Genomic DNA, 27,013 nt, shown 5'->3' with positions numbered 1-27,013 from the left:
CAAAATAGGAAACTTTTTTGGAGATGACTTATTAAATTATAGCATTCAGTTTCCTCCATTGTGTGATATTTTTGTTATTTTATAAAAGTAGAAAGGAAACACACTGTACAGTACTGAACATTTTCTTTCATAAGCTATAGACCTGATTACATTTTTTTTTTCATTAGGGCTCAATTGGACCTCCAGGAATTTCAGGTGTAGATGGACAGAAGGTAAGCCTGTAAGATTGAAGCAGATAAAGCACAGATCTGCCTTGTTAAAGTGTACAGAATATGGTACAGCGTGTCTTTACTTTTTAAATGCATTGAATGTTGTTTGGTCTTAATTAATTTAAGAATTAAATACATTCTGAAAAAAATAAGCTAAACCTTTTTATTTATTTTTTATCCAACGTTTTAAAATAAAAAAGTTGCAACATTTTATGACTAAAACCCAGCATATGATCCAGAGATACAAATCATTCAGACAAGTTTTATTGTTTTCCTTTTTGTAACATTTTTTTTATTTTATGAGAACTGAGACTCTTTTATTTTCTTTCTCTCACTCCCTCTGTAATTTTCTTCCTCTTTGTATTCCACACACTTATCCAAGGGCTGTGGTTTTATTTCTTTAACGACTGGAAATACTTTATTGCGTCAAAGTATTTCCAGTCGTTAATACTTTTCTAGTAGACAATTCTAGTTTTGTGATCCATCTGTGTGATTAGGCTCCTTCTAGGCACTCTATTCTGAAAAATAAAAAGGAAATATGTCATTTCCTTACTGAAATGTCTATGAGCAATCCTAGAACTGTGTTAAAGTGTGGTTGTACAGTGTGTGGTTTAGAATTTTGGTTTATTTTATTTATTCTATAAATTTCTGTTAAAGTCACTATAAAGTGATGTTTTGAGATTGTTTTGAGATTATTTTGATTTTGATCTCCTGATACATTTAGTATTACTAAATGATACAGTACATGTAGTATTTCTAATACAATTTAAAAGAATATTTGTGTTCATACCATATATTTTTTTAAGAAAAGGCTGTGACAAATCAAAGGTCTTGTGTTTGTTTTGTGGTACGAAAAAAAAAATCTGTGCATTATGTAATTTAAAGAACTCCAGAAATATATTTTTTTAATTTACTATCGCTGTTAATAAATCTAATTTGACTCTGAACGTAGTAAAACTTAGACATCTTGCTTAATGAACATTTTTAGGTAAAAATATTCTGAAAAAAATAGGTGAAGGAAACATGCAATATCTGAAAATTTGAATAAATAATCTACACATATTAAAATAAATACAATCACATTCACAATAAAGTGAATACATTAATTCTTTCTGCAACAAGACTGGGAAATAAAATGTGTTCACTATTTGGATGAAATGGGAAAACCTATTGTGTCTGATTGCAATGCCTAAAGTGTTTTAGTTTGTTCGAGAAGAGCATGGTTGTGGTGTCAGAATCAATGTTCAAACCAAACTAAATGAATTTACAAACATGTTCCATGGGGACCTCTGAGATAAGAAATGTCACAAAGCAATGGTTTTCTTCCTCACTTACTCCATAGATGTCAAATGAAATGTATACTTCTGTCAAATGTTTTTATCCATTTTTATTTCTTGTCTCCCAAGGTGTTATCGCCTGTGATAAGTCACTTTAGTGTGCAAGTCAATCAAAAAGTAAAATCAAACAACTGGTTTAGAAACAATGCCAATGGAAAAAAACAATGTTCAACTATGTCCTATGTTACCGAGATGTTTTATCTCTTCAAAGATTTAAGGTAGAAGGTATAAAGTGTCCTAATGTCAAAGAGTTTGTTTTCTTTCTTGTCAATGTTTTCCACTGTATATACAGTTCATCAGTAGTGATATTTTGAGGTGATACTAAAGCAAGAACTACGTAATACTGCACATCTATTCTTATCAAAGCTGCTTTGCTTGGAATCATAATAAGCAGTATTTGTAAGTATATGTTGCTCTGTAAGATGGGAAGGAAGCTGCAGGAACTTGCTTCTGTTATTCACCATAGGTGAACCACTTTTAAAGAGGGGACCAAGCCCCAGATTTGCTGAAAAGCAGATCTATCACATTTTCTATTTTATTTTTTACACACAATTAAACAGTATCTATCTTTAAACAACACAAATGAAGTCTTGTACTGCCTTAATATGTGCTTTATTAAATAAATAAGGAAGTCAGGTTTGCCCAGCCTAAATGAAAGCCCTGGCATTAAGGTTTGTGCCACAATTGTCAAGTTTGTGTTTTTTGTGTTCGTTACTTTGGGCTTTTCTTTTGTAGTCAGAATATTTAAGACGTAGGCATTTTCATTAGTTTTCCAGTATTATACGCTAATTGGATTGTAGACTTGGAATAACTTTTAGATTGTCTCAAAGGGAACAAAATGTACCACCCTCACTGCATTTCATGACATTTATGCAATTCAAAATGCAAAACAGGAGATCAACAATTTCAGTCATCTGAGTCTTTTTTGTTTTATTATGCTGGTACTAGAATCTGTGTATTATTGAAGAACTCAGTTAGTAGGACAAAAGTGAAAGAAAGGAATTCAACAATGTGATATTGTACCTAGATACATGTCTTTATTGATGTCTCTTTCACAATATCAAGCATAATTTAGAGTTCGGAAGATTTACATGTGACCTTACATGACATTTGATAGCGAGTGGGCCTCGTTTAAATGCGAAACAGAGTAATTTTATCTAATGTGTTCTCATCTCTTATCTGGTGTCATCTTCCTGGTTGAGTGCTATGTGTGTTGTGCACTTTTTCTGGCAGTAATTCTGGAAAAGTGCTGAACAACATGGAAAAAAGTCTTTTAGGTATGTTCCCAAGGGTTTGTCTGAAAAAAGGGCTGCTGATATGTGAGCCCCAGAGTTTAATTTAAAGTGAATTTGCTTATAGATATGATCTCTCCAGAATCTGCAGTAATTATTTTCCTTTTGCAACATTAATGCCTTTTTTTAATATTTATTTTTTAACAGGGTGAATTGGGGGAACGAGGTGAAAAGGTAAAAGTTTGTTTCACACCATTTTTGCTCTCTTTGTGAAATGCCTTCTGTTTATACTTTAAACATATTTGACTATACATAAAGTACATCAAATTATCTTTGTATATTCAGAGGAGACACTGTGATAATATTCTTTTCCATATAGCACTAGAAAAAAAAGTTTTGATAATTTTTCATTTTTATTTATTTTATTAATTAATTATTGATTATAATAGTAAATTAATTTTCATTTTTTCTTTGCTACTGTACAAAAGTGTTGTCTTATAAAAGAACAGCTAGAAGAGAGAGGGGCCCATTCAGCCTATCTCACTCTGTTTTTCAGTAGCCAATTGAAAAAGAAAGAACCATTTTTTTTATTTCAAAAAGAAACAACTATTTCTTTAAAAAAGGCAGGATATCAGCTTCAACAACAGAGCTGGAAAGCTTGTGCCATAATCCTACAACCTTGTTTATACTCAAACCTCTGTAAAGGTGCAATGCTGAATTTACAAATTAGAGTCTTTCAATTAAACTGTGGGTCTAAAAGGCCAGCCTGTCTCGAGGTGTCCTGGTGAACACAGAGTCATGATCTCCCTATAGTATATAAAAGCACCCACTGATCCTTGGTTAATCTTCTTTATGCGTGGGAGCCATATCAGGGATAATGGATATAAAATGATATAAAAGATTCCAGTCCAGTTAACAGGCGAACATGGGGAAGCCTGGGGAGAATGATGGAGACTGATGTGTCACATTCTTATTTTTCAGGGCGACATGGGGGAGAGCGGACCTAAAGGGGAGGTGGGCGAAAAGGTAAGTCAGTTGGTACAAACATAAATTTAAATTCATACCTTTGCAATATTTTTTTCTTCTGAAACTTGATCTAAAAAGAAACTGGCTGTCTTTAAAGGAGCAGTTCTATTTAATGTAAGCCATCTGAGCAAGCTTGATGAAAAGCAAAGTAGTCCGATGAAAAGTGGCTCTTATGAAACAGAAAGTTAAGTTAAAGCAGATATGATATGTTATATGCATACTTTTTTTATAAGTAGATTTAATTTGTGCTCTTGACTTGTAGTAAACTATACCCACTTGGATCCCTTTTAGATTTATAGAGAATCATTTATCATTAAGACTTCCAATTAGAAAAAAAACAAGATTGTCATTCAACATCATTGAGGAAAGCATACTTTGCAGTGTCACTTTTACTTTACAGCACATACAGTATAACGAACATTTTTACAAACAGTGAGACTATGATGATTATGAATCTGCATCAATTTGATGTTGCAAGTATAATATAAGTTGAAAAGTGTATGTTTATGACAGGGAATTTTTTGCAATGTTATCCCACACAATTGTTTCCTACCTGGAAACGTACAATCAATCATTGTAATGTTGTAAAGTTAGATTGGTGCAAGAGTTTGAGTGCTGATTTCATTCAAGCTTATGTTTATGTCAATTTGACTGTATATGCAAGGTGCAAGCCTATGTTACTGTAGACTATTCAATAAAATCTTGGAGAGCTCTTGAATTGGAAACTGAGAAAACAAATGAATGGAATTCCATTTTGACATACGTGATAAGGGCAAAATAGATTTTCTAGGAGGGTAAAATATGAACAGTATGATTCTGCTCTTTCTTATGGACAAGACAATTGCAAACTAGGTGTAATTAAACACAGAAAAAGCTTATTGGAATTGTTGATAAAAGGCTCAGTGAACATGTGAGTTAAGGCATAAAAATATCAGCGCATCTTTAAAGGTACTGTGAAGAAAACTGTAGTAAACAGACTTTGTATCAAACTGTATGAGTTTTAAGGAGAAGGTCTGGGGTCTCCAACTTGATTTCTGGATGGAAATTAATATGAGCTTGAAAGAAAGTGGTGTCATAGTGACAGGATGAGACAGGGATTCTGAGTATTGTAAGATACATAAGGTTTTAGTAGTATCTTTTACAAGAGGTTTTCTTACATGGGAGGCACTGCATAGCAGGAAAAAAATCTTACACCTGATTCTGGCTGTAATCAAGGGACAATAAAACATCAGGAGAAAGAAAAGTTTCCCATTGCAAAAAAGTACTTTTAACCTTCTTATAATATTTAGAAAGGTTTTATTAACCTTTAATGTATTTCATTATAATCAAAAAAGAACTCTGCAGTGCAACAAATAGTTTCAATTTCAAGTTTTAGAATCTTGGAAAAAAACCCTGTATATCTCGTCTTGGCAGACCAAGGCTAATTTTGAGTTTCAAACAATTATATTTTTTGACAGAAAAACTAATATAAATCACTAAAATATTCAATGCAGAGCCAAAAGAATAACCTGATTAAATAAACTTTATATTTTTAAACGTAATATTGTACAGCAGCTAATGTGAAATGGGATCTGGCCAGAATAACATACAGTCAATCGTGCAGAAAAAATCCATAAACTAGCCAGTAAAGCTGTCTCATTTACTTCAGCATATTCATGTCCGTGTATGTTATGTATTTTTAAACTACAACTTGGTGATGTTAGAAGTTAGGGTATCACTATGGTATATTTGATGAGTTTAAGAGTAGTCATGGACCAGGCTGCTACAAGGTTACAGTAGCTTTTTTGTGGTTGAAAAGGAAAAGCAGAAAAGGTTTCACTCAGTCACTTGGCCTTGATTTTATCATTTGATATTTTCTTTCTCCCAGTCCTGGTACTTAACTATAAAACACTACTTTTTTAAATAAAAAATAATCCAGTTGACATCTATAGTTTTGCAATTTTTAATAACTTTCCTCAAAAACATGATAAAAGTGTTTGTATAGAGCCCAAAGGCTGACCACTACTGTTAAATAAACATAAAAGAAAAACAACACTACATCTCCCTTAACTGCAGGGTACACCATAATTCAATGGCTCCAACACTGCCTGCTCTTGCATCAAAATGTACTGAATTAACATTATCAATCTGTTTTATCCAGGGTGTATCAATCAGATGCTAAAGTCTATTGAATGACAGATGATAAATCTGTAAATCTATTGTCTTCAGCAATGCAAGTACCTAATGATCTTAGGTGATTATAGGACTGGATATACTTTCTCTTCCCTTCATTTATTGTTCATCCTTCTGAGCAATATTCCCTATAAGAAGTACAATATGGTTATTGTAAAATGAGTAAAAAAGATTCCTTTTCCAGGGCAATATTGTCCTGCAATATCATAGCATCATACTGGAGTGTGTGGACAGTTTCATTGTATGGTATTAACACAAGAACACAGGGCAGATAAGAAAAAAAAGGCAGCAGATCGATTTATCTAGCTCATGAAGCATGCTATGTCTTGCGACTAGATCTCAGCAAGATCTAAGGAAATTGTGAAATGTGAAAACGCAGGAAAAGTCCATATCTCAGCTGTGTATCAGCACTATTTGGTACTATTTACACCAGTCCTCTGAGGTATCAAGTCACCCTGAGTGACACTGACAATCTTGCATCTTTTGTGGTACCTTGTTTTAACATGCCTTGCTACCAGACTCTGTTCCTATAAATCAGAAATGCTGTCTGTGTGAGGCTTGCGGGTGCTCTGTGTGGCTTGGCATGCTGTGACTGTGGATATCCACACAAGGCCCTTGCTGCTGTTTCATAATGAGAAAATTATATTGCTTTGGTTTGACAGGTTCTTGCGACAGAAGGCAAATCAAATTGCTGAAAAAAATTTAAACCAATGTTTTAGAAAGATTATTCATTGGCTTTCTTCCATGTTCAATTATTAATGTACCTTCTTTTAAAATTATTAAATTGTTATGTTTAGACCAATAAGTTTACATAATGAAATATCTTGTCATTTTGTTTTTCCATTTTAAATTGTATCTGTGTACCTAATATTGCTGTCTTTAACTATCCTCTCCTTTAACTGTAATGTAATTCAGTTTTAAAGTATCAATGGTTTAGTGAGAAAGTGGACACTTGGCAATTTACTGTATAATACTAAAAAGTATTTTTCTTGCCTTTTGCTCTTAAAGCACAGTATTCATTGCGAAGTTGTGCACTTGAATGTGGTCCAGTAAGTGTTGATCCAAAGCAAACACCATGCTTACTCAGATACAGTAAAATGTAATCATGAAATACCAAATATACTAAAGCAGAAGTTGATTTTAATAATTGGAATCCAGTTCAGATTTAAAACATAGGATTAAATAATGAATGCATAAACAAATTATATTTTCCAGCTACTTATTTTAATTGGTTTGTTTCAGAATTGATAATTTATTTTGAAAAAGAACAATAAGGAATGTTTAATTCCAAGACTATGTGTGTATCCACTGCTGAGTGATGTGAACTTTAATTTGAATCTAGACCCCACTAGATTTAAATTAAACTTTGCATCACTCAGCATGTGTGGCATCTTTAAACAATTACTTTTGTGCATGATTTGTAAAAATCTAACAGGGTGTGAAATGAATAGTGACTTGCAACAGCAGTCCAACTGTGCTTGTTTTAATTTCAGAATCAAAACTAATAGTAGGTAGTGTGGCATTAATTTAGTGTGGAGGCGGAGCCCTGGATTAATGGTGACACTTCGCCATAACAACTACAACTGTCCTGGCTAATTAAGGATGAGCCGCACCTGTGGGGCCCATTAAGGGCACATTGAGCATGTCCCAGAAGATGACCAAATTATGATTTTGTAAAATCAATATATTTAGCATCTTAAAAAAAAAAACTATTTCAAAGCTAAAAGCAGGAAGCTTGAAATCTTAAAATGGGGCTGAGAGTTGGTTTATTGCTACCAAGTTGGAAATTGAATTGTAGACTTACTGAAGTAGAGGAATAGTCTAGAAAATTTCTTAGTTTCTAAAACCACATTCAACAGTCACCTACCTCAACAAAATGGATTCTTGTTGTATGCACCATCTAACTCCAATTACAAAAACTACTGCTGCACGCTGTATTGTTGTGCATTTGATAAACTTTGATTTGATTTGTGCTGTTCAAAATGTTCCTTTCCTGGTTGTAACACTGTGTCAGCCTTCATTATTTCAAAAGTGGCTTCTTTGATGGAACAGTCCTTAACACAGACTCTTTAAACCATTCTTCAAAACATCAGTCTTCATTTACACAACATTCTGCTTTATCATAGTCAGGTGAAGTTATCAGAGACCACATGACAACATTCCAGTTTAATTAAATTTGTATTTGCCCTCATGTATTCATTTCTATACTTGTTCTCTAGAGCAGCAGAACAGTTTTGAATATAACAGCTAAGAAGGAGGAAAAAAAAAGCTCAAATTCAACATTAATGGAATAGAAAGATATAAAGTGTTATCCTTGCCTCTTTTGAAAGTATATAGTATGTTTTAGTTTAGATAGTTTTATAATAATGGCTAATAATGATAAGCATGCATTAATGCAGTTTTACTAGAAAGTACAACGTTGCAGTAAGTACAGTAAGTTGATATTCTCTTTGCATTCAGTTATGTGCCTCACACAACAACTCTCCAGGGTGTGCTACTCATAACCTTCTTCTACAAGTCACTCATATCCCATTATGACAACACAGCTTTTTCCTTCTTGCTTTCCATTGCAATGTTTCCACACATTAATTCTTGAAGCAGAGCACTTCAGTCACAGCCTGCCTTCTTATTGATCTCAGTATGGAGTCATGCCTCCTTATGACAATATTTGTGTCTAACTTAGTCAATCAACTAATTCCATTACACAGGTCAGATCTTGTTTATTTGCAGCTCTCCTATGTCTTTCACTACCAAGTTATTGTTTATAAAATTCAATAAATCAACATTTTAGAACTTATCAATGTTTACAATAAACAACAGAAGTTATTTCTTTAGGAGAACCGACAAATATCTGCATTGAACCTGGGTTAAGCATGAGAAATCTACGTTGTATTCACAGAACACAGTAACAATAAACGTGATAATTTTCTCTTAAGCTACTGAGAAATAGTCAAACATTTATATCAGAATTTAAATGCAAAAAAACATTCAGCTGAGCCCATTAGAGTTAAAGCAATTAAATATGCTTTATGCACAGCACATGTTAATGACTCCCATAAAAGCGAGGGCAAAAATAAATTCCTTTGCACTTATGAGCAAATGCTGCCTAAGAACTGAAGCCACACAATCAGCAACAGGCACCCACCCAATTTCTTGCTGTTTTTCCCACTAACTTTAATTGTACACCACCATCTAATTCCAGCCAAATAGGAATCTGAGCCAGTTGTTACAGCCTTAATGTTTTATTCGTGTTCTTATTCTGCTCCGATGCAACAACCAATAAAAACTATAGCACTTGAATGGAACTTCTGAAGCAGAATGTTAATGTAGCTGTTAACTTAAAACACTATAATATTGCTGTTTAACATAGCTGATGGCAGTGTTAAGTTTAAGGAAAGTAAACACGGTAGCAGATGGTAAAAGTGCAAGACCGAAAAGATAAAATTGCCATTTATACCTCTGACAATGCTTGATTTTTAATTAGAAAATGTTTTTTTTGTGTCAAGAGCATCAACGTTTTTTTAACAGAATGTCATAACCAAACGGCTATTTTTCAGTTGGCCTCCCAAAATCCTCTGAAGCAGTTATTTCTGTTCTCATCTGTAATGCTGCAACAGACAAGAATTTAAGCAGTATAAAATAATCTGTAAAGTTATTTTCAAAGATAGGTTATATCTCCCTGTTGTTTTTTTCTTGTACAGTGCTCCTGGCTTCTTAAATACAAAATCCCATTACAATGTAATTTTTTACATTGCCTGCCTCATTTACCAGCTTTGTCTACATACTGTATGTTTCTCTGGGGGGAAACCATGTTTGTATTACTTTTATATTTTTCAAAGGCAGAAAAAAGGAACAGAACAGTATAGCACAACAGCATCCCAGTCCCACGTTATCAATGGTCCCCTTTCCAAGTTTCATCCCCAAAGAACCCCTAAGCAAGAATGATACAGTATGACAGAAGCGTTGGGAAGAACAGATTTGACTGCTTCAGCTACAGTACACCACACCAAGCCTCCAACATCCCTACCATCCCCATGGATCTGAGCAGTAGAAGACTCTGTGTAAATGATAGCAAAGCATGAGAGGTTCAGTGATCCTTGAGCGGAGAATGTGGAGGCTCCCATCAAGCACCATCATATACTGTAGCTGAGATGAGACACCTCAAGCAAAGCTACCAGAAGTATTTTTGCTACTTCTATGCAAAGCATGTATGAGAAATTAATACACAAATGAAGCCAATCCCTTTGTTTTACCTCTAAAAAACAACAGATTATGCTTTGTGTGTAGATAACCTAGCCTGCCATTAAATATATATTTGTAAGTCCAAAATCTATAGTTCATGTGTTGGCTGCAAAGCAATAAGTAAAGGCTAATTCCGTACTGAAAAAAGAAAAAGAAAAACACATTGTTTCGGCTGTTTAGCCTTATTGACAGCCAAAAAGATTGTTTTTTTTCTTTCTTCTTTTCAGCGTGGAATTAACCTTTACTTGTTCCAAAATCTACAGTGTTTTATTTACTACTATAAATTTCATCTGGACATCTATATGGGGAGTCCAGACTTTCTTTAAAAGGATGCCAAGCTAAAGGAGTGTCAGTATTAAAGAGTGCTCACAAAATGAAAGAGTACAAATAAAAAGTCCCACACTGCAGAATCGAGAATTTAATGCCCAGTTTCTGCCTTTCCCTTGTACATTTAAAATTCTAGTATGTAGTCTATCCAAATATCCTAAAGGTGGAAAAAGAGAAGCAATAGAACTGAAAAAATTCAAGTGAGGAAGTAAATTCATTTTTACTATGGAGACATAATTCTAAAGAGATTTGGGAAAATGTATTTTCAAGTCTGTGTCCTGTATAAAAAATATTCTTAAAACTGTTTACTGTTATAGCATATGGAGTTGAATAAGTCTCAAATCCCGAGGCACAGTACCTGAAGTGTTTAACCAGCAGAAAAATCAAAAGATAGCTTGAGCTAATAGTTCCAGAGAGAAGGCAAATAGAGTCAGGAGTGGTCATCCCTGGCAAGTTCCTCTAGAGACAGCAATCTGGAAATAATATAATTTTATGTATGAGTAGTTTTCAAGAAACTCAGAATGCTGTGTAATAGCAGACCCATTGTACTTAAAACAAGTAAAGAGAAAAAGAGAGCATAAGAAATAGCGAAACAAAGAGTAAAAATAAGAACCCATGCAAAATTTAAAAATGTTGAACAGTCACAAGTCTCTAAAAGCTATGAGTGCTCCACAGTCAACAGGCAATTCGCTACCCCAGTCCTTCCCTGGGGTAAAACACTCCAGCAACTGGACTGGACCCAAAGCCAGTGGCAGCCGTCAGATCAAAGGCAGAGGGGCAAAGAGTGAGCCCAGACAACAGCCGCAGGAAAATAATCCAACAATGGCAGTGGATTCAGTACAAATAAATTACATAAGAACAACATAATTACAGTATGTAACAATTAAAAAAAAATAAAATCAAAGTAGACCAAACACATAGCAGCCAAGGTAATAATAACAATACAGTTATTCACAACTGGGTGTTAGGCTTGTTGCCTATTAACATCATTGCTGAAGAGTTGGCTAATCAAATTCTAACCACCTTAATCACTGTAATTACCATTATTAATTAAACCACTATTAGCCATATTAAGGAGACTTGATACCAAACATATGTGATCTAGGACTGACAATAGATATTCCCACTCAGGCCAGAAAAAGCTTTCTCAGAATCCAGTGAAAGAATGGCACAGGCGGAGGTGATGTCATTGTCTGTGTGCATAAAGTGAACATGCGATATCAAGCAGTTTGAGCAACATCTTGTACATTGTGTATATCTTTGTCTTTTTTAGTAAATGGAATAAAACATCAGTACAGTATTAATGCCCCTAAGAAATGAACCTCTTTCAAGGCAGTATCATCTCAAGCAGAAGGGGCCTAATTGAGGCCAGATTCAGGATTCGGGAAGGATGTTTCATCAGGTACTGTACTGTATGTACTGTAGCTACCGCCAGTATAACTGTGTATTCAGAAGAACAACTAGTTAAATGGAGAGATTTGGGGAGTCTCATACACATTCCCTTATTGGATGTTATATCCATATAATTTAACTGCATACAATTTGACAGTAGTCTCCCCTCTGCTATCTGGACTATCTGTAAAAAATTCATTGCTGCAAGGAGATTGATCAAGAGTACTACTGTATTGATGGGCTAACTAATTGTAACAAAATAATTATGGAATAATTCATGGAAAATATTCAGTTCATATCTGAGAAATGAACTGGAAAAGTTTGGAAAATGTAAGGGTTTCCTAACAATGCTGATTTTAAATTAATTTGCATAACAAAACCTGATATTTAAGCTTATTCTAAAAAAAGCCAACTTTATTTCAAATTCAATACTTTTACAGAAGATGAGATGAGGTGTGAGCCTGGTCAGTACCTGGATGAGAGACCTCCTGGAAAAAAAAAAGGTTCCTGCTTGAAGAGGTGTTAGTGGGGCCAGCAGGGGGGCGCTCACCCTGCGGTCTATGTGGGTCCTAATGCCCCAGTATAGTGACAGGGACCCTATACTGTAAAAAAGCACCGTCTTTCAGATGAGATATAAAACCGAGGTCCTGACTCTCTGTGGTCATTAAAAATCCCAGGGCATTACTTGAAAAGAGTAGGGGTGTAACCCCAGTGTCCTGGCCAAATTTCCCAGTGGCCCTTACCAATCATGACCTCCTAATAATCCCCCTCTATGAATTGGCTTCATCACTCCATTCTCTTCTCCACTGAAAGCTGATGTGTGGTGAGGTTTCTGGCGCACTATGGCTGCCGTCACATCATCCAGGTGGGGCTGCACACTGGTGGTGGTGGAGGGGAGTCCCCATTACCTGTAAAGCGCTTTGAGTGGAGTGTCCAGAAAAGCACTATATAAGTGTAAGCAATTATTATTATTATTATTATTATTATTATTATTATTATTATTGTTGTTGTTGTTGTTGTTGTTATTGTTGTTATTTATGCAGCTGTACAAGCACATTAAAAATGTCTGCAATAAAAACTTTTATTGTGTTTCATAGACCACGCCACTGTTAAAATTAAGAATCACCTCCAGTTCAGTTTACAGCTAGACCTAAAATATCTTATCTTGTGATAGCCTGTTATTAAAAAGCCAGCAGGTGGCACATGAATAATTATCAGTATGAATCTGCAGAAACTGGCATGGTGACCTGACAACAATATGTGCAGCATTTCAGCATTGTGTAACACAAAAAAGCTAATGGGGCAAAAATCTAGTCAAAAATCTAGTCATTTCTGGGGTATCAATTTATGTCTTGTTAAAAAAACTAAATTATTTGGCTAGAAGTTAAATATTCTGTATACTGTATGTATATACCATTTAAAATTCAAACTTACAGATTCAAACTGACTTCAGCAGGGATTTGGTCAGTTGGTTAACAAAATACAGTTTGAACAACATCCCTAAAATGTTCATTCAAATATGCTCTAGTAGTCTCCATTTCATTATGCTCTGATCTGAATAGAGAAACCTGAAAAATGTGCAGTACATTTAAGGCACCTTTTCATACTGCATATATGCAAATTTACAGACATATTGTTGTTCCCAATGAGACTACTCTATCATGCTAACTTGTGACTCCAATAGAGACGCAGTGCAGTAGCAGGTATCTTTTAATAGGTGGGAACATGGGAACACAGACACAATCAAAAAGGTAAAAAAAAAAGTGCACATTATTTCTGCAGAGTCTATGTGTCTGGTTCCCTAGCTCCTCCTTTGAGTTCTAACTACACTTTTTTCATAAATTCTCTTTATAAACTGAGAAGGTAAGATGCTTACCAACATCAAAACCCAAAACGTTTCTTCCAAAAAACTCACGCTTTTCACAAAATCCCAATGTTCCAAGCTCCACTGTCCCACAGTTGGCCACTTCCTTCCCTGTTCTTACCAGAGAATCTGATACCTTCCCTGAATACCAGATATAGACAGATACTGTACTGGAAGCTTCCGTCAGTTTGTTCAGGATATTCAGAATATTTTAGCCTCTTAGCTGATGAAAAAGTGGGCAAAGGTTCAACCTTATTCCAGGTCCTGGCCATTTCTTAATGCTTACCAACACAAATATAATAAGTAATGAGGGATAAAGTAAACAAAAAGGGGTTGGTGGCAGCAGAAGTAGCTGCTTGGATGATAACCCAGCAGTAGATGACTTACCATCCAAGCATACTGGTTATGTCTTCTTTTCCTTTGTATTTCTAAGCTTTATGTTAAAAAAAAGCTTTGACATACTGTATACATATATGAATACTTTTATCAATGGTCTTGCACACGTCACAGTAGACAGTGCCTTCTGTGCTAATGTGTCTGCATGCCTTTACAGTATCACCCCTCTAGATCTGATAGCAGCATGGTGGTTAATTATCTCTCACTCAACTGTTTAGTTAGGTATTTCACAGAGGGAATGTTAACACCTGCCTAGGTAGGTCTTTGGTCTCAACATATGCAAGAAAGTCACAATCTCTATAAAAGTGAATTAAAAAGTTTTTGTAAGCCCTCCAGGAAACTAGGGCTCCAGGAGACTTCTTTAAACAATGATTTTATCTCTAGTCTCTAAATTCTAATCTTGACAGCTGTGTTTTCTAATGTCCAAGGATAACCCGGTCTTGTGTTTCTTTCAGGGTGATGCAGGGTCCTCTGCAGCAGGGATAAAGGTTAGTCTCCTTTCTTTTCCATTGGTATCTCTTTGTATTTTTTTCTAAGAGCTTCATTCATAAGAGCTGTCTAATTGAGAGCCGATTCCTTCTCCAGTCAGATAAATTCACTCCCTGGCTGTCACCGCTCTATTGATTTGATGCCCTTTCTCTTCCTGTTTGTCTTTTTTGTAGGGTGAACCGGGAGAACCTGGCAGATCAGGACAAAAGGTAAAAATACAAAGCCTTATCCCCACAACAATTCAATCTCACTTTGTTACACAATTTTGGTGCAGAGAGGCATTACAATACCGTCAATAGAACAGAGATTTCTTTTTGTTCGTGCTTCAAGTAGCCTTTATTTTGAGGTAACTATTAACTATTTGTCTGAACATCTTAAACTACGGAAAATTCCTAAAAGCTGCAGCAAATCAAAGCCTTTGAGAAGGCCTGGGGATGTGACTTACTGTGAAACATGCCACACATCATTGCATGAGAGCAGTAAATTAACATTTGAAAAGGTTACGGAAATGTGGTGGCTTTACTAATGTGCTGTTTGGAATATGCTACTTGTACTAATGCCTTTTTAAAAACTTTTTTCTGTATTTTTTTAGTATTTTCCATAACCAGTATGTCATATATTAAGTCACTCTTAAATTTTGCCTGGCCTCATTAAGTCTAACGGTGGCAGGGAACTGTTTTAAGGGTCTATAACCAAATGCTTTAAATTCAGTGTCAAAAAAGCTCCAGACAGCAATTTCCCAGTGTCAGCTAAATCTAGTACTGATGAAGCAGCTTATGCAGCATCAAGGCAACACTGTAATGCTACCAGTCAGATTTCATTTAATTATACATTTTATGTGTGTGCCACACATCATTAATTCAGCATAGTTTTACATTTCAAATTAGTTCAAATGGAAACTGAGATCTTTACAGCCTTTGAGGGTATTTCAAATACACAGTCTGGGATCAGGCACAGTGGGCAACTTGTCTGAGGAACATTCTGGATCCTTTTCTTTCATTGATTTATTTCTCATTCTTTTTTACACTAATAAAATTACGTGCTTTTGTTTAGTACTATGTCAGTCTTTTAAAACAGTCTTTGGTCATTACAGAAAGTAATTTTTGCTAATATTTTCAATTATTCTCATTTTTAAACAAACAACTCTGGGTCAGAGAAAACAACATTTATTCGCTTTCAGTTTTCATGTGATTTTTGCTAAAATTAATTTTACTGTGCATGATTACGTCAATTTAATTAACCTTTTGTGTTTCTCCTTAATGGTTATGACTAGATTAATCATTTTATCTCATGGGTTGCAGTTTTTTTATAAAGTTTCATTTTTGTTTTCTTCACCAGATACCAGATTTGCATTCATCATCCTCCACTATTTTTTTTTTTAATATTTGTTCTTTGTCTCTCCTTTGTGTTGTTATATTAGATAGTTCCAATTACTCCTGGTTAAATAATTCAATCCATCTATCTCACACTCCTGCTAGACATGCCAGGAACAACAAAAAATGTTAAATAATGTATTTGAGGTACAGTTAAGGATTAGAAACTTTTCACTGTTTCCATCATTATCATATTACTAGTGTCTGTGTGGAGATTTTCATTTAAGTAAGAAAAGTCATTTTGAATTATTTTAATTACATATAACAATACCTTTTCTAATGGTAAGGAGTGCATGTTCTTAGACATCTATACACTATCCATCGCTTAATAACACCTGGAGCACAATACTTTGACAAAGAGGCAGTTGCTTTAAGATCATTATTTTCATAGATTGTGAGACATGGAAACACATTTTAAAGGCAATTATATTTCTATGCTTTTGCGCCGTGCTTCCTTACATATCAGTGTATTGATGGAACAAGATTTGTCTCAATAACTGTATTCTAAAAAAAAATGTTCCTTTTTAACTAAAACCATAAATTCAGACCCTCCTTTGTGATGACTGTTGTAATATGTTGGTTTTCTTCTCCGGCATCCAAAATGTAAATTCACAATGCTTCAATTGGAAAGAGTGGCTTTACTTGATCTCAAAAAAGCTCCTGTATGTGCGTGCTGCTCTCTATGAAATGAAGAGATCCAACTCCTGCCATTGTTGAAAGATCATAATATTGAGGAAGTAATTATTTTTGGAAGAGAAACACATAAAGTTGGAGTTCATATGTAGCAGGTTTAACACCAAGCACTTGATATTTTTCAGCTTTTATTATAATGTTTTAGGTTAATCGATTAGTTTGACGTCTGTTACTGAAGAGTGCAATCACCTTCTATTACAATTAAGAGTCATTTCCAAGAATTATCCTTATACCTGCTTTATCTGTGCTATTATGTCCAAAGGACATTTGTAAAGCTTTTGTGCTTCATATAAGATGGTATTCAGCATTGACCAGAACTGGACTGAAGTACTTGACACATTCTAATTGTGCTTAAAAGGGCAACAGATCTTACTAGCCATTTGTGCGTCTGTATGCTGTGATGACTGATATTTAAGAGCTGTTTCTGTAATGGTTTTTTTTTCCATTGCAGGGAGAGCCAGGGCTGCCCGGGTTACCAGGACTTCCTGGAATAAAGGTAAATATTGCTCTGCTCCCATCTATGAGAGGTCCTGTCTTCATCTACAGCAGTGAATTCTGAAAGTTACATAGCAGGGTAGAGTTTACACCATCCATGCTCAGCTTCTGCTACTCTCATTATCGTGGAAACAGGTGTTATGTGGGGTTTGTTATGTCTGGTGATATAGAAGAATTATGTATGACGACACGTAGGTACCTTACTTCATTATTTCTTCTATGCCAGATGGGAAATTTGCTTTGCAGGCGGGTAAAAGGCATAACACTATACAGTATGTATATAGTGTACATAATACATTTAACACAACATGAAACCATTAACAGATAAGAAACATTCAAGGAAAAAATTAGAAAAACAAGTTAAGCAGCTTAGGTGATCTTCACAATTTAGAAAAAACAGTGTGTGAAATAAATACATGCATGTTGAAAAAAATAAAATAATAATTAGTTGTTCAAATTAAGCAGATACCTGGCCCCTATATAGTACATCACTAGTGTTAAAGAAGTACAATAGAAAAAAAAATATTTTTTCTGTTTTCTGTTAACAGAGAGAAATAGTGACATTCTTAAAAATTATACTAAACTGGACTTAAACTAAAGTGGAATTATACTAAAATTGGTTTAAAAGCATCAACTCTGCTCTTTTGCAGGGAGTCTTAATTGAGGAATCCTCTTCCACACTGTTGTTACTAATAAAGCATATCAGTAATGCTTTGTGTCAAAGTTACACTTTAAATGTTTTATTAATTTTTATAATAGATATGGCAGATTTAACATACAGAGGTGTTATTGGAAAGTTTTAGTACATTTTGTACATTTTTAGTACATTTTGAAATTACAAGAAAAGTATAGAAAATATCTGTATTAATAAGAAATCATGCCTAATTATTTTAAACTGGATGATTTTTATAATGATAATAAAAATATAGTCTAGTCTAATTGTGCAAGAAGTGTTGTTTGCAATATGAAATGTACTCATTGCCCCATAATGTATACTGAACTGGTTTGTTTATTTTCTGATAATTTTTATGTGTGGCAAATAAAAGTAAACAGCAGATATTTGTATAGGATACTCAGCGGAATTATATTGCACTCCCTGTTTCCCATGAATTCACAAAAAAAATAATAAAAAATCAGTCTAAAATAATTTATCTTTTTCTGAAAAATATATCCTTTTATGGCCATTGAGGAACTGTTTGAAACATTTGCTTTGCATTTTAACCCAAAAAACTGGTACTGGTAGGTGCCAAATTTCTGTTCTCATAAGACAAATAATAATGAGTGTTTTCTAATGCATGTCTGTATTTTCCGTGAAGTCATTTTAATTTCATAAAGGAAAAAAACATGTTTACTGTCATCGTGCATTAGTATTGTATTATGTCTGACGAATTACTGCACTGAGGGGACAGTCCATTAAAAGTTCTGATTTTTCAAAATGTACTCACATCTGCTCAATGAAACCAAAATGTTCTTCATATCGTTTCTTCTTTTACATTAAAGGATAGATACATTTACCTAGTGTTACACTGGTGAGAGAGCTTTTATACATTCATTTTTATATAATAAGTGAAGTATTTTTATAAGGGAAAATAACATATATTACCAATTCATGCACAATAAGATCTGCATGTAAGGTTAAATGAGGTAAAATTCTAATTCCCAGTCTTTTTCACAATATTAATAACAATATTAGCATTGAATATATTTCATTATTTTAATTTATTTTCATTTTAATATACACAACCATCTTAGTTATTTTTTTAAAATTCCAGTGTTTCTAATTCTCTGTTTATTGTACAATTAAATAAGGGGGGTTTTCAGATGATGACCATCCATCCATTATCAGAAAGCTGCTCGGTCTTGTTAAGGACATTCAGAATCATAGGTTACAAGGCAGTTTGTTGCAGGCCACACACAGAAACAAATTAGAGAAACAAGCCAGCGTGTTTCTGGAGGTGGGAGGTATGTGTAGCACCTGGAGAACCCTTGCAAGCATAGGAAGAACATGCAAACGTAACACAGAAGAATCCCCAGTCTGGAATCAAAGCAAGCATTTTGCATGTTAAAACACCTCTAGACCATGTAAAATCCATTTACAAATAGGTATTGCCTAGTAATATATAATAAATATGATGTATAATAAATATATAATTCAATAACAAAACTGTATAAAATAACTTAAATGGTAATTGTATAGTTATTAAATGAAATTAATTTCCATATTTTAATTAACAACCTTGAGAAATGCAATCGATATTGCTAAAATGACATCCATTTTCTGTATCACTTGTTACTATACCAATAAATTATTACAGTCAATACATCATTAGCAACTCAACTGTGGCTACATACCATACCATTGTGACTTGTCTTGTAGTTATTTTTTCTTCTATCCTACAAATAAACACATAAATATACAAACATTCAGTAGGAATCAATATAAATTAACTCCATGCTGAAAAATATAAAGAGAGTAAAATAAACAAATGTTTCACCTATAAATCATTCCTCGGGTTTGCAAAAAGAGAGTGAGGTGACAAAAGGAAGAGGGAGAGATGGGTGGCAGAGAAAGCACACAAAGAAAAGTTAAGACTTACTGAAGAAATGGGGAAAGGAGAGCAGTGAGCTGAAAAGCAGCAATCTTTAAAGTGAAAGGCTTTAAAACAGAGTCAGTCATTAAGGGCTGTGAGTTGAGCTTTTGATATTTCTTTCAAACTGGGATAAAATATCATAATGTGTAAAGAAAAGCCTTTGACATTTACTGCTCCGATATCGTCCTTGAAATTGCCAGCTGTCTTTATGTTTCCCCTATGTAAATGGAAGAACACTTTACAAGTAGTGGACAAAGAAAACAGAAACACCAATATATAGTCACTTGTGGCAAGTATGTCTGTATGAACTGTAGCATAGGCTCAACCAATGTGGTACTGTTATTTCTTGAAAAATTGAATCAACTCACACCTAGTGGATGAATGTAGGAAACATTATCACCGGCATCATTCCAGAATATCCCATAAATACTTCATTAGGTTCACATCTGGTGACTTAGAAGTCATGACATAAGTACAACATCAATGTCATGCTCATCAAATTCTTGGGTGGCCACACATCCTCTCTAGATGGGGGTATTGTCATGCTGGAAGATATCCCTCCCAGCAGGAAAGAAGTGCTGCAACATGCAGTGATAATGATCACTCGGTACCATTAAGTGGTGAGTAGCATTGACCTTGTCTTCTAAAGGAATGAGTGCAGCCAAACAGTGCCTGGAAATGTGTGACACAAAGTCCCCGGTCTGGATGGAAGCTGTGGACTGTTAAGGGAACTAGGGACCAGAAGAAAGATTATACTGTAAATGAAAAGAGGCCATTTGGCCAAACTAGCTTCCAAAGTTATAAATAAACATGCTGGTAGGGAAGTGGGATAATAATAATAATTAATTATGATATAATTTTAGTGCTTTTTAAGACATTTAGAGCACTGGAACTGGAGGGTATGAGCAATGTGTGGGTTTGGGTTTTCCTCCTGGGGATGATTGTAAGTAATTTTACAAGAACTGGTTTTGGCTGGGCAATACCAGCAAAGGATGAGCAAAGGTTGTCAATGGGCTTCATTCTGGGACTCACTTTCATTGCTACATAAATGACAAAAACTGAGGAAAGAAGGAAGAGTGTTTTTATTATGTTAGGGATAAAAGACACTTTAAAGGCAAACATTATGTGAATCAGTGGGTTTGTAATGCACTGAAGATTTTAGTTACACAAATGGAAATTCTTTGAAAGGCACTGTAGTGGAAACTAACCAAATTCCATAGACAAAACATTGTACATTTTATTCTTTTTAGTTTCCTTGATGGAGTTAGCTTAGTTATTGCTTTTGCTACTGTACACTGGTGAAAAGTAATAGACCTGTAATAACCAACCAAGTTCCCCATTCATTACACTATGTAATGAGCTCAACAAATTATTTTGAAAGAACTATTGAACTTTGCTGAATAATTTGAACTCCTTCCCACAAAAGCTTCTGCTTTCATGTTGTGTTAATCAAATGACTTTTGTAAAAATCTTCCCCAATATATCTGATGTAAAACAATACTTTCCCCCAGTCTTGTAGTCACATGTTTTTTTTTATTTTTTCAAGTAGACATTTCATGGACATTTTACTTTGCTTGCTTATTGTTTTTATCCTTCTAAAGATCTTGCCTTGTATATAGCCCTTATTTTAAGAATATATGACCCAGACATTTTGCAAATCGTGAAGTTATGAGAGCCTAATGAAACTACTTGTTCAGGCGAATTCTGTCAATGCACTATGCAACATCAGATTTATACATCATTACATCTTTTACACTTTCAAATAACGTTCATATTTCTTTAGTTTTCAGAATCTTTTAGATCACAGCCAGTCTGCAGCAATTGATTTTATTTGCAGTACAACACAGCATAAGCGGCAAATCTGTCCTTTAGAAATAATACTGAATCAGATAAACAGCTTTCTTGCAATATTCAATGTTGTTCAGATGTAGATACAAGTTGTGAATCTAACACCAGAGCTTCATAGATTCTGTAAATGTTATGAGCATTCAACATCAATACCTACTGCTACTGTTAATCTTAACATGCATCCCAGAAAGGAGGCATTTGGTAAGATGAGGTCTTAAACTCTCTGTTTCCAAGTGGATTACAGATATTTACAGATATTTATGTTGTAAAATTAAATCACAGTGTTTATTCTTTCTGTAGACTAAGGCCTTGAGCTAAAAAAAAAACACTAATCGACTGCAAATCTCAAACCCATTACCTGTTGGTGGATATCCTTTGGGTAAAAATTAAAAATAGCTTTTTCAACACAAAGTCATCATCAAGTATTGATTTTGCAGTTTTACTTTCTTGGGTAGAATGAAGTTCTGGGCTATTGTTTAAATCAAACTGAATTTTATGGTAATCTTAAACAAATATGCATTAGTTCTTGATTTGTTCCGTTGGTGCTTCTAGAAAAATAAGTAAGGTTCAACCAGAAGGGGGCCCTTCTGCCCATCTAGCCAATGTGGAAGTTATTAGATAATTGTTTTGAGGATTTCATCCAGCTATTTATTGAAAGAAGACAGGCTATAAGCCTAGACAATATGTAAAAAGTGATTATTAGTCTGGATTAGACATTCTTCCCCTTATTTTCTTCTGATTCATTTTTCACTGTTGATTCTGAATAAGTCTAGTGGGGTAGCCTTTGTCAATACCTCTGAGGATTTTGAACACTTCAATCAAGTCCCCTTTTGGTCTTCTGTAGACTTAAGAGTCGGTTCTTTTAGCCTGTCAGTGCAAGGCATTCCTTTGGCTCCTGTATTGTATCTGCTTGCTTTTCTCTGGACTGATTCCAGAGCAGCAGTATCTTTATATCTAATTGGAACATGGTGACCAAAATTGTAACAACATTCTAAATAAAGTCTGTATCTATCACCTGCAATTTTATTATTAATTATTTATGAGGCACTTTCTCAAACGTCTTATGAAAATGAGAATATAGCACAGTATAACCTAAATATAGTACAGTACAGTATTGTGTGCTCAGTTTGTGCTGTACATTCCCACCTTTTTTTAATATGTATTGACTACTCCCTAGAATGCTTTTGTTATACAGGTGATCCTCTAGTTCTTAGAGTTGTATAAATATTGTCCCCATAACCCTGCCTCTATTCTAACTAAGACTTATTGGTGTATAATTACTTTATTCTTTTTCATTATTGTTTTTATGGATGAGCACAGCAATTAACAATGTACCAATCAATTTGTATCACCTTTCTCTTGCGTGGTTGCTAGAAGTGTTTTGTTAATGGCCTATGAATAACTTCTCATTTCCTTCAGTACAACCATCAAACACTGGAAGTTTGTGTGTATTAAATACATGTAGTACAGTACTTGTAATACTGATATTTCTATGCTAATACTATTTAATATAAACCATTGTCCTTCATCAGCCTGAATAAGATCCCATTCTGTTTATTTTAAACTTATAGTCTGGCCTCTTTGTTAAGTAAGTGCTCTGAGCGTGAGCATCCATGGCTGAATTTCAGGAGCTTAGCTACTGTATATGCATTATATTGATGCCATGACCTGAATTTCACAGGCTGATGTCTATCAGTTGCCAAGGTTAGTACAGAAGAAAAGGAGCGGTTCATGCATTTGTTATGACTTCAGTCAGCTCTTATTTCCTTAAGTTTAATTAGTAGAATAGTCCTTGGAAATGCAGTATATTCTGGGATTTGGAATCTTCTGTCTAGGGAACGGAGACATGCTACCTTGAGCTTCCAGGTTTTGACTCATGCCTCCTCTTAAATTATATCTGATTTTTGTTTGAATATTTCAGGGTGAACCAGGATTCATGGGACCCCAAGGAGAGCCTGGTTTGCCAGGGTTGCCAGGAACAAAGGTAGGTGAAGACTGGAGAATTTCCAGACATATACACTTGCACTGTAAATGAACCTTTCACAGAGAAATTGCAATTAAACCTTGATTGAAGTACAGTGAATAAATTGCATGAATGATTAAATTTGTGTACAGAATACAGTCCCTTTGCTACAGTATTCATACTGATCACTTTTAGAGTGACTTTTTTTCTTCCACATCTGATGGTTATTAATCTGTGACCATGCATATATATATGACAGAAAGTGTTTGTAATTAAGTACATTAATTCTCGTAACTCATCTTCAATAGGTTATCCTCAGTTGTGTAGGTTTAAGATTTCAGAAACCACTGTATGACAGCCATTAGTGTCAGTAATCCAGCGAAAGGCTGGATTTTTATCTTGGGTTGGTCATTCCTCTTCTGCCCAAGAGGCATTAGATGCCAGTGGTTCTGTGGAAGTGAGAAGGGGTCTCTTCAATGTCCAAATGATTTTCAGTCCGTGCCATGTGAGAATACAAGGGTTATCATAGAAGAGCTCAGTTATTCTACTGCTGTGTGATGGAAACTGTGGATTTGTATGATGTTTAAAAATGTGGCCTGTCCTTTTTTGTATGCTTCGAGGATTGTGGGTTTTTACCTTGCCAGGAAAGGCATGGATCTTGTCTTGCAAGCTCCTCATGCACAAGTGACAGTTCTGTCTGTGAGTGGTTCGTCAAGAAGGACAGATGCTAGTGCTGCTTTGCCTGTTAAAAATATTGACACAGTCTTTTACCGCATTCTAAGACCAACATGATAAAACTGAAAGTAAACTGTGCACATGCTAGAATACCATACTAAACTGGAACTGAAGTCAGTTCTGCACTACAAATGAAAATGTTGTTGCACAAATATCAATAATTGTGGACATGGAATGGAGGTAAATGTATTATAGACTGCTCATAAATATTAGTATTCCTTGAAATAGGTATCTAAATACAACATAATTCATGTAAGCCACACTTTTGAAAGCACCACACAAGTTTATTGCAGTAATTTACTTTCATTTGACTGCAATAGCCCTTGCAGAGGCTTGTAACATTATAAAAACAGGATAAAGTATAATAAAGTACAGTGAAATAATGGTAAAGCACAATAAAGCATACAGAGGTACTGTAACATATAATAAAAAACAAGAGGTAACTTGCAAAGCAAAATCAATGCACATAAAAAGTCAATGTGTAAAACCCATGGGAAGCTTTTTTAAAGGTAGGTTTCCTCAGTGGTGTTCATATCTCAGCTTACAGAAGATTCTTCCATGGTCAGAACATCTCAAGAGTAGGATTCTGGCTGTTCATACCCATATAAGGAGTTCAGATATTGCAAAAGAGCAACGAAAAAGTATTCCTAATAAAATAGCATAACACACTGTTGTGGCCTTGAGATTTGAAGTCAGTAACTTCAAACAATCCCAAGCAGTATTCTTCCATGTGGGGTAGTCATAGTCAAATTATCATCATCTGGACAGAATTTGCAGCTTTACAGCTCTATCACTGTTCTTTGAGTATTCCTAGGGATTGAATGAAACACAGCTTCAGTTTCAGATATTTTCATTTTTGTGTTTATTCTATAACAACGCTTTCTGCAAATGTTTTTTATAAAGTAGTAGCATAAATAAAAAAATATAGCAAAGTGAATCAGAACACTGTTTAGACTAGTCTCAGTGCTGTCACTGAGTGATACCGGGCCTTAGGGCAGATGATAATACTGTATAACTCACAAGTTAGAATTTTGTTTTTTTTTGCTGGTGCATTAAGAAAGATTTCTTTAAAACAATGATCAAGACAGGAATGAATAACATCGCCTGGAGGGTATGAAGAAGTTTAGAACACTGTTACTGTTACTACTCACATTCAGTAAGATCAAAGATGACGCTCAATGCTTGCCAATGAAACACTGAAGCAGCAAGCGGTACTATAGTGCCCTCTGCTGCTCACAACACAAATTGTTGCTATACTGTACTTATTACACCACCCGCTAAAAGATGAACGTAATGTCCATACAAATACCAGTTAAGCCCTATAAATACTGGTGGTCCACATCTAAGCCACATGATTCCCCCTGCAAGAGTCTACAAAATTTTCAACGTATATGACTGGATATGGGTCGGGATTTTCCCAGCTTATTATAGTGTGCTTGTAAGCACTGTGCCTGTCCTTCCTCTGTTCTATCTCATCGGCACTGTGGGTCTGTGGAACAAATAAGAAGCAAGCAGCCTGACAGATACACAATTTCAGATTATGGAAGATGATGTGCATGACCATTAATGTCCACTGTGCTTGTAGGAGTGTAGTAGCAAAATCTAAAAGTAGGCTGATTCAAAGCAGGCAACTTCTAGTAATGGGAGGATCAAAACAAAACATTTGTTAATTCTTCTTTTAAGAAGATATACATTTGCACCATCATTTGCACCAAAACTAAGGATGTGATTTTGCTTCCCTCCCAATTATCAAATGACGACGTGATGTTCATGACTTGTTGTCTCTCCTGGCAGGGTGAGAGAGGGGAGGCAGGGCCGCCAGGGAAAGGAGAACGAGGAGAACCCGGTCCTATAGGACAGAAGGTCAGTAATACAAGACTTGGGTTTCTTTTAGTTTGTCCATCACTGGCAATTCAGTTGAACAAAGGATTTTATTTCACGTCTCCATCTGAATGCTGTTCTGCCTCGTGTCATCAAAAGACTGGTGAATATTCTGCAGGTGCCAGAATCACAATAGAGCGTTTTAGAGCATATAAAGTGAGAAAGAGATAACCCTGGTTAATACACATCTGTCTAAACTGAATGACAGATTCCTCACTTCTGTTTTTTATTGGCTTGCTGTAGAATGATGATCCTATTAACTTTTTACAAATAAATCCATAATGGCTACCTTCCTTGCTATGGGGGACAAGCTTCATACCTTCGTCTTTAAAGATCTTTTTATACTCATCAGCAACTCATCCTTCAGGCAGGCAAAAAACCATGAAACCATTTCTCAGGAGGACTGAGGTTTACTCCTGATCTTCCCAGAGTATTCTGCTCTTGTGGTAGAAAACCCTTTGTCAACGTGGAGTACAGAGCTCTCTTCCTTATCTGACCAAGCTGAAGATCTTCAATGGCAGCCAGTCTAGTCTGTTCAAAATAGCAAAAGTGGTAGTTCAGAAGGAATGGTTTGTCTTGGTGTTGCAGAGAAGCAACCTGTATTTTACGGACTACACTTTTCGCTTTCTTTGTTAGACATTCAAGTCAGATCTTTTCTTAAATAATCCAGTTACAGTGTAAGTGTGCATTTCTTTGAAAAGCAAATCTTTGTATTCTGTTGAACAAGAAATGCCATACATGATTTGTT

The 27,013-nt window shown here is 34.9% G+C and overlaps 1 protein-coding gene across 1 annotated transcript in view; it reads left to right on the top strand.

Annotated features, from left to right (window-relative positions):
• col25a1 (collagen type XXV alpha 1 chain) overlaps nt 1–27,013 on the top strand; it is a 104,287-nt gene that overhangs the window by 51,472 nt on the left and 25,802 nt on the right. The window contains exons 8-15 of the mRNA XM_088920780.1: nt 168–212; nt 2,986–3,012; nt 3,760–3,804; nt 14,653–14,685; nt 14,860–14,895; nt 17,204–17,248; nt 23,608–23,670; nt 26,179–26,247. Coding sequence (XP_088776906.1) covers nt 168–212; nt 2,986–3,012; nt 3,760–3,804; nt 14,653–14,685; nt 14,860–14,895; nt 17,204–17,248; nt 23,608–23,670; nt 26,179–26,247 — 363 coding nt within the window. The remainder of the gene's footprint in view (nt 1–167; nt 213–2,985; nt 3,013–3,759; nt 3,805–14,652; nt 14,686–14,859; nt 14,896–17,203; nt 17,249–23,607; nt 23,671–26,178; nt 26,248–27,013) is intronic.

The sequence above is a fragment of the Atractosteus spatula genome, chromosome 1 (assembly GCF_055471065.1).
Source record: "Atractosteus spatula isolate fAtrSpa1 chromosome 1, fAtrSpa1.hap1, whole genome shotgun sequence".
Taxonomy (NCBI): Eukaryota; Metazoa; Chordata; class Actinopteri; order Semionotiformes; family Lepisosteidae; genus Atractosteus; species Atractosteus spatula.
The sequence above is the reverse complement of the archived record's forward strand: the minus strand, read 5'-3'. Positions and strand labels throughout refer to the sequence as shown.